The sequence below is a fragment of the Dermacentor andersoni genome, chromosome 3, assembly GCF_023375885.2.
Source record: "Dermacentor andersoni chromosome 3, qqDerAnde1_hic_scaffold, whole genome shotgun sequence".
Classification (NCBI taxonomy): domain Eukaryota; kingdom Metazoa; phylum Arthropoda; class Arachnida; order Ixodida; family Ixodidae; genus Dermacentor; species Dermacentor andersoni.
Genome location: NC_092816.1, coordinates 154,576,532 through 154,590,265, shown reverse-complemented (window position 1 = coordinate 154,590,265; position 13,734 = coordinate 154,576,532). Strand labels below are relative to the sequence as shown.

The 13,734-nt window shown below is 43.0% G+C and overlaps 1 protein-coding gene across 1 annotated transcript in view; it reads left to right on the top strand.

Moving 5' to 3' along the window:
* Nucleotides 1-13,734, top strand: part of LOC126524590 (3 beta-hydroxysteroid dehydrogenase/Delta 5-->4-isomerase type 2-like) — a 28,840-nt gene that overhangs the window by 9,075 nt on the left and 6,031 nt on the right. Inside the window, exons 3-6 of the mRNA XM_050172889.3 lie at nt 2,409-2,551; nt 5,050-5,214; nt 8,694-8,909; nt 11,743-11,888. Of these exons, the coding sequence (XP_050028846.1) occupies nt 2,409-2,551; nt 5,050-5,214; nt 8,694-8,909; nt 11,743-11,888 (670 nt within the window). The remainder of the gene's footprint in view (nt 1-2,408; nt 2,552-5,049; nt 5,215-8,693; nt 8,910-11,742; nt 11,889-13,734) is intronic.

Sequence of the window (13,734 nt, the reverse complement as noted above, 5' to 3'; positions counted from 1 at the left end):
AGTAAACCTCCGCAGAAAAAAAAAGGGGAGAGAGAGAGGGGGGGGGGTAGAAAACTCTTCCTTGAAGTGTGGAAATTGCTTTATTCCTTCTAGACTTGTTGCTACTACTAATGAGAACAGATGACGTCATGTCCATGATAAAGTTGCGCCGTACTTGCACTGGAACCTAGTAGCAGTCCCTTCTTTTCGTTGGTTTAATTCCATGCAACATGCTTGTGATGTGAAGATAAAGCACTTCTGGGTCTCCCAACCTTTTGTCACACAATGCACACCTTGCAGGGCTGTGGCACGAATCTGTGCTTAGCATTTCTTCACAGGATTCTCCAGCTGATGTTTGCTGTGCTGCTTTTTGTTGCTGCTTTTATTATTTTAGCATATGGGGGCTTTTCATTTACATAATAAACATTATACGTCAATGGCTGCTATTATGTTGGCTGCCATACTCCCCGATGTGAAACATACTTAGTGTGCACATAGTAAAGGGGTGCTAAAAGGCACCAGATTGACAAATTGGGGCTACATGTTGGATAAATATGCACTACTTCTACGAAGAACAGTGCTCTTATTAAGTGAAAAAGTTGAGTAAACGTAAGATAGCATTAGGGCTGTCAGTGTGAAAATACGATGTCATTATTCCATGTCGTGACACAGTGGTGTAAACAATTTTATTGGAATTTTTGATGCAGTAATTTGCTGATGCTACCTCTTGAGACTGTTTTATTGGCGCTATATATACAGGTGTGTTGTGTCCTCTCTGTGTGAGCATCTGACTCGGAGTAGCTGGTTGTGTGTGCCAGCCAGAGCATGACCTCTTACTTATTCTGGGCAATGTGAAGTGCAAAAGTGTGCAACCCCTTAATTATGAAGTCTTAGCTTTCTCTGAAACAACTTGATGAAAAGCAGTAATCTTGATGTAAAGCAATAATCATGAGGTTTTTAAGTGTGGGATCAAACAGCCTAGATTGATTTAATCTTTCCTTGTCTTTGGCGACATGTCAAAGACCACAAAGGCCATCTAAGAACAGAAGTATGCCATCTGGTTGCTTTATGATGCTTAAGCCCACCAATTTGGTTGACATTGGCATCAGTTTTGAGCACCTTTCCATGTCTTCTCTGTCTCATCCAGCTATCATACGTGGTGTCCATGCTAAACCAACTTGTAAAATGTACTGTAGTTCGGGTAAAATCTCATTGCCAGGCTGTGACTTTTGAATGTAAAAGCCCACAGCATAATTCATTACATTTTGTATATTGGTGTTCTTGTTACCATTACATTACCTTCTGGATGTGACTTACAATTTGACTGTTTCATTGTCACTTGAATGAATGAATGAATCCTTTATGCATCCCAGTCAGCTAGGCAGTGGACTCTGATCAGAAAGCTACAAAACAGTTTTGTTACATGTAATTAACTGAATCTTCTGCTTTGTAAATTAGAGGTGGTAGGTTTGTTTGTATTATTGCTTTAATAATATTAACAATAATAGCAATGATAAAAGGACTGCGAAACTAATAGCATGCTTCACAGGTTCTTTTTTTTGTTCTTTTCTTTTGTTTATTGAAACTAAGCGTGGCCTACTTGCACACTGTCTCGCTAGTTTTTTTCTGTGCAAGTGTGAAACAGAGGCCTGTAGGCCTTGCTGCCCACTGATGGCTATTATTACTGCAGTAATGCCAAGAAAATTCATACTTAAATAATTAAAAGTTTGAGTTAGTTACTACAAACAAATAAAAAGAATTTCTGTTAGCTATGTTTTCAGTGCGTTTTGAAGTTACTTAGTTTGAATTAGTCAAAGAGGAATTCAGGGTCATTCAAATTTTCGGGGTCTCCCGAAGGCAGGAGAATGTGGATTTAGAAAAATAACTTTATTCTTTGTATTGTGCAAGGAAGCGGCATTAAGTTGAGAGACTAAAGTGCCTGCGTGTAATTATCATGTGTCTGGTTTTGTGTCCTTGTTTAAGTATGCTAACGTGTGTGCCGGACAGCAAGGAAAATAAAACGCAGACTCACAATTTTACTAAAACCTTTACATTACTGACAATAAAGAACCTTAGAAACTGTGTATAAAAGCAGCCCGTGTGTGCTCAAGGACAATGCGCATGAAAGAGAAGGTTAACTCGAAATTAACCCCAACCTTGGAGGAATTTTGATTATGTGGGATTGTTTAAAATGCACCGAAACAAGAATGCAGCATAATGACACAGCCGCCGTGGTTAAGGCAGTGTTTTGTATTACTCTAATGTTGCACTAGTGAGAATCCTTTTGTTATTAGTGACTACTACTAATTCAAGAAGCTGTGTTTATTTCTTCTGTTCTACACATTTTGCACTGACCCATGTGTGTAATGCTTACTTGCTTTTGAAGTGAAAATGAGTGAAATGTCTGGTCACCCTCTCTCGCTGACTAGGGACAAGCGCAAGGTTGAGGTGGTGCTCGTGACCGGTTCGAGTGGCTTCTTAGGCCAGCACGTGGTCAAGCTGCTGCAGGAGCACGACAAGAATGTCAAGGAAATCCGCCTCTTTGACATCAAGCCCTACGAGAACAAACTCAGTGGGTGCCGTTCTCTCTATCTTAGCATCACTTACCCTTCTCTGTCATCCTGAAGTGTGTGTGTGTGTGTGTGTGTGTGTGTGTGTGTGTGTGTGTGTGTGTGTGTGTGTGTGCGTGCGTGCTTGCGTGCGTGCGTGTGTGTGTGTGCAAGCACACTATTGAAATTGTACATATAGTGCCTGGTAAATGTGAAAGCGTCTCTTAGCTCTTCCTACATATGGTGGTGTCAATGTTTCAAGCAATATTAGCATCACAGAGCTGCTGCTGACGGTGTCTGCTCTGCCAGAGTTGCTCGAAGATGGCCAAGAGTTTGGCCACTGGCCTAGAAACCACATCATTAAAAAGCGCAAAGGGATGCATTGTTGCGCTTCTATACTTGTGGACAACTAACCGTGGCAACGAAGGATTGGCACTTCTGCATACGTGTTACAGCGTCGAACATTCCGGCAGCATTTGACAGTGCCTTCGGTCTCTTGGAACAGGTACTGGGAATAAACGTAGCTTCCACATGCAGCGGTTTTGCATTTGCACAGGCACGGAAAAGAAAATAAGGAAAATAAGTCCGATCACTCAGTTGTTTATCTTGCTTTATATGTTTTGTTGTAAATAAAGTGTTTACGTTTCCTCTTCCTCAGCTGAAGCTCATGCATTCCTGAACTAACGTGCCTGAACAGACAACTCTGCACTGTCTGTGTGATAGTATATCAGTATTTGCCCATTCTTGGCCAATCCTCCAGAATCGGTGTGCTTAGGTGACACAAAGAGTATGTAACTTTAAACATATTGGAGCAATAGCACTCCATCTGTACAAGACACCTCTTCGTCAAGTGCAATCGTTTGATGGATAACCATTTCAACGAAGTTGCAGCCAGGATAGGGGGGGGGGGGGTGCCAAAGATCTAACTGGGGCGCAGGGATTACAAAAAGGCATACGATGTCGTGGTATCATTCAGCATCCTGGTTGGCAACGAGAGGGTCAGTTCACATGTCTACTGATGTGCCCATAAGGTCTTGTGATTCATGGATAGCATGGGGATATGGCATGGAAATACAATAATAATCATAATAATCTTTATAACATATAAAACATACCCCCGCCAATCACACCCCCTTCATAAGAAAGACTTCTAATTGCATTAATGTTGCCAGCAATCTCCAGAGGACAGATGCGCCACCACTTATTTTCTGTTCATCACCTAAATTTGCTTCCCGACTAGACGAGAAGTCTCGTTGATTTCACTGAAGAACACATCGTCTTGCTGAAACGATTCTCAGTGATTTCTTCGATGATGAGTTAGTTCAGAAACCCACATTTATCCTAGTGCATTTGTCTTGATGCCGAGATTACATGCTTACATTTTTTGCTCAGGAAACATCACGGGGTGTCACTGAAGTGTAGCGACCACTCCAATTGAGAGGTAGTGCTTCCACCCACTTTCTTGAGTCAAAGTGGAATGTTGAGTGGAGGGGGACATTCTAGAATACTGGGGCGAGCGTGCCCCAAGACCAGTGGCAAGCACTCATAGTACGGGTGCCTGTAAGATTCGAAAGGCACTTTGCTGGGCAAGTCTGTGCAGTTTTACTGTGCATTATTCTTCTGCGCTGTGAAGCAGACGTCATGCAGAGACTGGGAGTGTTTTGGAAACAGTTGGTAGCGGCACTTGTGTGTGTTCCCATTCTCTGTATGTCGTCTGTATCGCACCATGGAAAAGGATGCCTGTTGAGGCCTTCGTTCTCTCCATCGTCTTTGTTTCGCTTCTTGCTGCCATCGTTGGAATGTTGCAACCTAATCAAGCATTAAAACCCTCACCAGCCACAGCTGTTGCAACGCGTTGTGCCAATTTGCTTGCCTGTCACAGTGCCTCAGTGGCAAGTGTGACGTGCTGCTAAACATGAGGTTCTATTCCCAACTGAAGCTGACTCATCTGAATAAATCAGAATGTAACCGTTCTCATCTGTCTCACTTTGAGTACTCATTAAAGAAACCCAGATGGTCAAAATTATTCTGGAGCCTTCCAATATTGCATCCCTCATAACCCGCTATGCAGTTTCGACACAATGAACCCTGTAATGAAAATTAAACTTGGCTTCCTTTTCGTTATTTAGGCATTTGATGGCTGGCACATTGCAGTGTAAAAAAAATTTTGAGCAGCTGATTATATAGACAGTGAACAGCTGCCAGTGTCGTTTAACTTCTTTGACCTTCTTGCTGGTCTGCATGCACTCTGGCATGATGTGGCCAGGGCTATGCTGCACCAAAAAGGCATGGTGTGAGAAAGGGCGAGAAGTTTCAAGGCACAGACAGCTAAAAAAAAAAATGAGAGAGATGTTGTTCATTCAAGCACGGTTTTAAGATATCACAACATGCATTTTGAGATCAGAAATTAGAAAAAAAAAAAAAGGTCACAATGTGTTCATTAAAATCGGTATGTCAGGGCATGAAATGGCTGCAGTAAAGGTTCAAATTTTATGTCCGCACGCATTGCATTTCGTTGCAGAGCACAGCACAGAGAAGCCCATGAAGGCCACTGTGGGCGACATCTGCAATGCCAAGGCAGTCCAGGAGGCATTTGCGGGCGTCGACTGCGTCATCCACACTGCGGCCCTGGTCGACTGCACCATTTTTCCCGATGCAGAAGCCATGGAGGCAGTTAACGTCGAAGGTACGGCACGTTGAACAGCTGTGGAATACTCTGGTAACCAGCACAGAAAGTTGTTGGCTGCAGTAAAGAAGGTCGGTCTGTTTCTTTGACATGGTGTGCGTAAGTATCGCAGAACTGCTGCTTAGTCCTGCTCTACCAGAGCTACGCTAAAGATAGCCACGAGTTGGGCCACTGGCCAGGAATTGGAGCATTGCGTAGAAATTGAGAGGAAGGACGGGAGCTTGACTTCTGCGTGTTTCTTTGCATCGTTTCCAAAGCACTGTCCATTGTCTGCTGTCACCGCAAAAATTGTTACGTGCTGATTGTTGTGTCTCAAGCAGAGATCAGAACTAACACATGTTTGAAGGGACACTAAAGTGAAGCTCTAAATCTGTTTAGACTGATCAAATATTCTTTGAAAGCTCTGTTTTCATTAATTTCACAAATAGTAGGTTGATTAGTACAAAGAAAAATTAAGGGCAAAGTTCTATTTCTTTTTATTTCATGCCAGAACCCCAGTGCCGCTGCGTCACTGTGACATCACAGATTTCAAAGTATTTACTCATACTTGGGCCGCGTTGCTTAAGTAGAAGTTGCCTCAACTTGCCTTGTCGAAACTTTGGCTCCTTTAGAACCCAGTGTAATCTATTTTTGCCACTGAAGAATTAACTAGGCCCTAGTAGCTGGCACCATCAAAGTCCACGACATCATGGTGAGCTGGTGCAGTTAAATTCAAGGCGGCGGCGCCACCTGTTACTTTTTGGCACCCTTTCTGGCATACCATGCTTACCATGTAAAGGGGTAACTTGCTATTGCATGTGAAATAATTTTTCTTTTTTGTGCTCCTTTAACGAGAAGTGACACGTAATGTCAGCGCAGGCAGCATGGCAACCAGATGAAAAGTCTACATCCGCGAGCTGCCTATCGCTGGGGATGCGGAAGCGCGGCTCGAGATGTCCGTCCCCAAAATTTGCTAGAAAATGTTCAGTGTTCCAGTTGAGATCGTACCAAACTTTTAGAGACATGCCTTTGGGAAAGTTCAAACTGGGAGTGCCAATGTATTCTTTTGCACGTTTTAAGGTCGCATGTCTCAAAAGTGGTGCTAGTCTGAGGGTTGCTGCTAAGCAGACACAACTTCACTGCACCTCGGCTTCAGTTATGCAATTACAATGTACACGCTAAAGTTAGTTAAAAAGCTAATTAAAAAAGTTATCGTTGAATGTTTCCTTGCTGGTAATGTCTGCCTAGACACATAGCCTATCTGCAAGACATGAGACAGGCAGGGGCCTAGACATGAGAGTTTTTATTTTTTTAAGTGTCTCGCAAAGAAAAATGAAAAGATGCACACCTTGTATATATATATTATATATACAAAAATCTCAATTTCATATGTCTGCGACACTGCTGCATTGCACAAGTGAGACGCGGGATTGGCTTTTTTATATCTTGCAAACTTTCTCTTAAATGCACAAAGAGTGAGCCACACAAGAGATAGCCCACAGCAAATGATTGAAACGAGTGTTTTCGCATGTGTGCTAAAACATAGTGTCAGCATATCTGTTGTAAAGTGTATTAAGGAGTTAATTAGTCACTGCAGTCTAATTTATTATGACCAGCACAAGAAATACTGAACAATTCTTCAGGTTGTTCTTAACATGTCCATTTCTAATTTCACTCATACAGAAAGGCTTTCTTTAAAGCTTGGTGCATGATAGCCATGATGCGCTGTAATACATTTTGTCTGAGGCTCGTAACCTGAGGTAAAATAAAAAAAGTACATCACAAATTTAATTGAAGAGCTCCTCAACAAAGCCTTTTTAATTATTTGTACTAAAGGTCTGGCAATCCAGGCAATTATAAAGTGTTTCATGCAGATTTCAAATATGTCATTAGTTCTTATGTAGCTGCTGTGGTTCTTGAGTTGTGTCCTACACAGCGGCAAAATATAGCGATCTTAGTGGACACTTTTTGTGTCCTAAATTTTTTTACATAAAAGCATTGTGCTGTAGTTTATGTAGCTCTTTGTAGACTGCAAAGTGCCAATATTTATCCAAACAGTGTGTAATGTTGCTGGGACTATAAAAAAAAATTAAATAACACTTCAACTAATTTTTTTCACAACCCCATGAAAATAACCTTGTGCATTTGTGCCCTACACTAATGAAACCTAGCATACGTACTTTTGAAGATATGTAGAATGCTGATATCTACTTGAAATTGCAATATTTCCTAGCAATAGTTGTGAACGTACAATGTGATATTTCAAGGAATTGTGAAACAAAATTTGTTAAAGTGTCCTAAGTTTTGCACATTCTTTGGCTAGATATCGGCACTTTTCTGCCTACAAAAAGCTAAATAAGCTACAGCATTATGTTTTTTTTTTTATTTAGTGTATAAAAGAAGTGCCTGCAGAGATCTCTCTCTTTTGTCATTGTGTATGACATAGCTCAAGAACTATAGCAGCAACGCAAAAACAAACGAAGTATTTGAAATCTGCATAAACAACTTTATGGTTGTTTGAATGTTCAAACATCTAGCTAGTAAAGAAAGGTTGTTTCGAGGAGTGCCTTCCCTTAAATACATATTCACTGTAGTGTCAAGGTTCAGCTCAATTTGTGGGGATTCCTCACTTTTGTCACAAACTTTTTGGATGGAAACATGCATTTTCTTCTCTGGGCCTACTCGGTCAATAGGATGCAGATGTCATTGGTGATCCTGACCTTGCTTCTGGAGCTGGTTAAGGCATTTGTTTGCCGAATGTTTCAGTGAGACTCTCAGTTGATTTCTGCACCTAGTGGGACTGGAATGCAGACAACTTCCAAAGACTGATTAGGCTAGTAACTGAGCAAGTTGGTTAGGATTAATGTCAAAAGTGCAGTGCAGAAGCAGACAATGATATAAGGAAGAGACATGATATTATCAACTGGAAATGGAAACTTAAAAAAAAAAAAAGGACTGAAGCCAGCAAATTTGCAACGTCCCAAGTACAGTCAGCATCAAAAGCTTGTAGACTGCAGGAACTGAAACATTTTAATTCTGAGGTTTTATGTGCCAAAACCATGATATGATTGTGAGACCTGCCATACTGGCGAACTCTGGATTAATTTTGACTAGCTGGGATTCTTTAACATGCACTTATATCTAAGCACATAAGCTTTTTTTTCATTTCACCCTCGTAGAAATGCGACCTCCGCGGCCAGAATTGAACCTGCAAGCTTGAGCTCAGCAGTGTTGGGCCATGTCCACTCACCTGCTGCGGCCAGTAAGACTGCAGGATCTGATAAGATTAATTTCTGAACAGTTTGTGACCATAGCCAGTAAAACCTTACAACTCTGTTCGCACACACTAGTGGAGATTGGAAATCCGCATACCAGGCTGCAGAAATACTCGGTTTTTTAATTTTTTTTACACTGATTGTGTGTGTTGTGACTGCAGGCAACATGACCTTGAGAATGTTGCCCAAGATTCCAGAAATCCTCCTCGATGTCATCTGCCGCAGGTACACGGACAGTGATTGATGCCTGCATCCGACAGAATGTGCCCTACTTGGTGTTCACGAGCACGGCGGACGTGGTCGTGAGCAGCAACCACATCTTCTTCGGCGCAGAGAACACCACCTTCACGCCAAAGCACTTCCTCATGGGTCCCTATGCCGAGACTAAGCACCGTGCCGAGCAACTTGTACTCCAGGCCAACCAGCGCGTGCTGGCCGATGGTGGGTTGTGCTGCCACCTTCTTCCTTCCCTCGTGAAGGGACTCTCTAACTGCGTTTCACTCTTAATGGCAACACTCGAGAAGCTGCGCGAATACTGACATTCAATGCGTGCACACGAGATGGAGTGAGGCCCGCAGACAGAGTGAGGTTGTCAGCTACGTTGCGTGCACTTTGTGATTATCATAATACAAAAGAGGAGACATTCTGTTGTGCGTTGACGTGAGGAAGCTGCTGTAAGTTTTTGAGTTGCAGCTTCTAGCAAGAGACAGTCACTCTGCTGGGTGTCTAGGCTCATCATGAAGGTGCATCAGGCCATCGGTGTCACATTAACGTACGCAGGTTTTACTGATAAAATAATTGTCTTCGATCTTGTCCCTCCGAAGCCGAAGGCAGTCTGTGGGCCACACAAGTAATGAAGTGCGAACAAGAGAAAATGCAAGCTGTGCTAGACAGTGTCGTTAACTTTAAGGCCCCCTTTCCTTGTTTGTGTACTTGCGGTTAGTTTCCACAAACTAAATGTACTGGCCATGCGTCTAGATGCGATGAAGCTTACAGAGTGTTTCCGTTGTCTATGAAAACGGCACATTTAGACTCCCAGTTGTAGTCTGACTATCCCGGCTACTGGTGTCGTCCTAATTTCGTGCACGTTAGTGTACCATCCTTGGGTCATTGAGTGCCACACTGTTTTCTTTCTCTTTCTCTCTAGCTGCATGTGCACGTTGTTTTCATTTTCATGCAGCATACATTTGTCCCCTCTGTGTTGCTATTTCATTTATATTACTCTTTAATTTGCTATTTTTTGTTTCTTTTCGAAACTGTCCGCCTTCCTCACTAGCTATCTTAATTTCAAATGCCACCTTTTTCCCTAATGGCTACGGCTTTTCGGTGCTGAGCACGAGGTCGAAGAATTGATTCCCATCTGCTCCTATCGTGCTCTGATAGATGCAGAATACAAGGAAGCCCACATACCAAACTTGTGTGGCACGTTAAAAAAAAAGAGCTTTCCACTTTGGCGCCTCTCATAGCCCCTGGTGTTACGTTGAGATGTTAAAACCAATCAAGTTATCAATAATGTAAATAAATAAATAAATAAATAAGCCTGACTGGCTATAACCTTCGCTTGAGCCCAGCAGGCGCACAGGCAATTCACTAAATTCTGCAAGTCGACTGCCCTGCAAGTCTTTGCTTCAATTAGGAACTCACCTCCTAGACTGAATTTTCTGCACCAGTGTGAAAATTTAAGGAGTACTGACAGAAAATTTCGTGCCGCTATTATTGCCTTATTAGATAGCTGTTCACCCAATGGTCACTCTATGCAGTGTTAATACTACCTCGAAAGTTACCTATTAACAAGGCCAGTTAAAAATGCATTCCAAGTGTAGCTGACTCCTCATGTGATGAAAGAGACTTATCACATCATTGAAATCTGTTTTGGCGGTCATGTGGTGCCAGGTACCATTGACGTAAATACACACACTATGGCCGTGCTGCAGATCATTTGACCGGACACAGCCAATCACTGATGAGCCAACCATAGGAACATGTAAGCAACACGCTTTCTGTGATGGCTTGCACCTCGTTATCACAAGGTCTGGCGGTAAATTTTTGTCACGGCCACACTGTCTAGCTTGTTACGCCTTAATCAGAACTGTGTCCTTGGGTGTCGGTGAGTAAAATCATGTTTTGGCGCCAAATTAATGCATATCTATTCGCAGTGGTCACATGGTGCTCAGAAAGCCAACAAACCACCTAGCCAACGAAAGCGAGTGTACGGGGTGACCATTGCTCATACGGGGTGACCATTGCTCATAGCAACCATCTCTGTGAAACACCGTACGACAACCTCTCGTTTCAAACGCTGCTCGTAGGCACACATCAGTCTCTTCTCTAACTTCGAGCAACTTGTTAAAAGACTAGCTTCGTATTCACATTATGAGTTCGAAAATGTGTGCCATGCAGCTGCATACGCATTTACACGTGCGATAAACAGACGCGGACGGAGGGGAAGGGGTGGTGTTACGTGTTCCTTGCTGTGGGTCTCCCGATTTGAGAACTTATGACAGGCAGCAGACGAAGTCAAACCCAACAGTGAAAAAGCGCCCGACGACTGCACGAAGCAGTGTTGAGTCACGTGATGCACTTCCCTGCTTTTCTCTTGTGCAGATTGGCCACAATGAGATGGCAATAACCCACAGAAACCACCTGCCATTTAGATGGAAAAGCCCTTGTTTTCTGAAAGAAACCTAGAAAGCAAAACTTTCCAAGTAATAGAAAATCATATTAATTACATCTTGAGTAAACAGTGCAAGGCAGACCCAAATGTAAGTTACGTAATATTAATTACAGTATGGCTCACTATTAAACTAAAGATCTGATTGGTATACAACATAACAAAATGTTTGCAATACTAACGGGCTGTATGAAAGGCGCTGTAGTTAATTATATTGGAGTCTTTGTACCATATTTATGGAGTCGACAGCTACCTAAATAACAAGAGACAAAATGAAGGTGTGACACAATTTTCATGTGAGTGCTCTATCAAGGGAGAAAGCGTGAGTACAAAGTGTTGCTATGGGACATTAAACCCCGCGAATGAATCAGCCTTTCTTCCTTTAGAGCAGGCAGGTGTTGCTCCCTTTCTGGCGGCAGTTGTCAGCCCCAGGCCTTTCCTCTTCTCTCTCTTTCATCTCTCTGTGATCATTTTCATGTTTGCAAACCTAATAATAATGACCAGTTCGCATGGGACTGCATCCCTGTTCCATTTGTGGCCGGGATCAAGTCAGAGCAGAAGCAACGGCTTGACACATGCTGCTGTCGCCCTCTCATTGTGCAGGCCACACCAAGTTCAGCACGCTGGTGCTTCGGCCAACAGCAATGTACGGGGAGGAGGACCAGCACTTCGTGGTGCAGTTCTTGCGTGTTGCCAAGTCCTGGAAGAACACCCTGACCAAGATCCGCAGTGTTGATGAGCGCTTCCAGGTATGCGCATGTATTGCCACTTTACTACTACCATAGTGTCACCATCTTACAGGATGGTACTTTGATGTGCGAGTGCTGGTTAGGAGAGTTCAACATTAAGACAGCACCACAAAACATGGGCAACTGTGGTACTGTATGTGTTGCTGATCAGGAAAAGTGGGAGTAAGAGGTGTCCTGAGCGGGGTACCGTGTGCCGTGCTGAAACAAGATGATGTACATTCATGCTCACTATGAACTGCAACCCAGTGCCTGTGGTCAAAGGAGCTCACAGACTAAAAAAAAATTTAGAACACGAGTGAATGAAACTGTATTCAGATCTCTAATATTTCGTATGTCAGCTCAACAGTGCCATCTTGAGGCCTATCATGCTGGAATGAAGTGAAAACAAGAATAAATAAATAAAAATGCCTCTCTTGCCTGATTGCTTCAAAGTGAGATGTGTGATCGTGCTGCAGCTGTGCGCTAAGAGTATGCTGGTCTTAAAACTAAGCCTTCGTGAATGAATCACCCGATTGTCACAAACAGTGGTAAATGTGGAAAGGGAAATTCTCCTTCTGGGTCATTTTCTTAAGCTTGCATTTTCATTTAGCGTGATAGTGTGTTTATGAAAACTTCATTGAATATCCTGCAGATTGATGGCCTGGTTCTAGGCTGTGCCAGGGGCAGCAGAGAGACCCTGTCTCTCAGTAGCTTCCCGGGCTTGCTGGATGGCCCAAAGTTGGTCCTGGAGATCTGAGCTAGTCGGTGTGGCTCTCCACTGCAGCCCTAATCCATCGAGGGGGGGGGGGGGGCTGCAATTCTCCCCTGAACTATTTCGCAATCCCAGAGTATATGCTCTAGAGTGGCTCCTCTATCATCACATAATTTACATTAGGCATCAGGGTATAATTCCGGAAACATGCTGTTAGGATGTGCCAGGTTCATGTAAGTTCTGGTTTGAAGGTGCCTCCAGTCAACTGTCTGAGACCTGTCCAATTTTGGGCTAGGAGGTGGATATATACACTTCAACTTTGTATGGAATTGGGTAATGTCACTGAATGAGAAAAGTCTATTCCTATCCTTCCGTTCCATCTCCTCCTCGGCCGAAGCGCCCCTAATCGGGTGCAGTTAATGAGTCGTTGCGCAACACGATGGGCAGATTCGTTAAGGTTTGGGGTGGTAGTGGATTTGCATTCTGTATGGGCTGCGAACCAGATGATTTCCTTGTAAAATTCCTCAGGTGATACGAGTTTGACTTTACTGTTTGGAATTCTTGCAGCTTCAACTGATATACATCCTCTGGCGTAATTTCATATAGCCGATTGAGAGTCGCTAATAATGTATCTATATTTGGGAGAAGTGGTAGCTAGAGGAATGGTAACCTCCTCTGCCGCCTAAGAAATCCTGATTTTGATTGAGCACGTGTGTAAGCTTTCTTACTTTGTATTAATTGCTACTGCTGTAAATGCTTGGTGATTTGAATACTCTGCGGCATCCATGAATAGTGCTTCCTCGTCATTGCCATAGTGTTTGAGTAGAGCATTAACTCTGCCTGTTCTTCTGTCCTCATTGAATTCCGGGTGCATATCTTTGAGTAAATTTGGAATTTGAATCCTGCTCCTGATCTCTATGGCCAATGCAACCTTGGGTCATTGCTGGTTATGGTAATGTATTCATAATTTAGCAAACTGGCGACTAATATCTGCTTAACCTCCCTGCCGTTCCTCTTCATCTCTCTCTCTCTCTCTCTTCGTAATTTATCGAGTGTACTTCTGCCAGTCCAGGTGCCGGCTAGTCTTTCCAACTGAGCTATCTGCTGAGCTTCAATCAATTCTAAGGTGTTATGCATATTAATCTCTGTACTGGT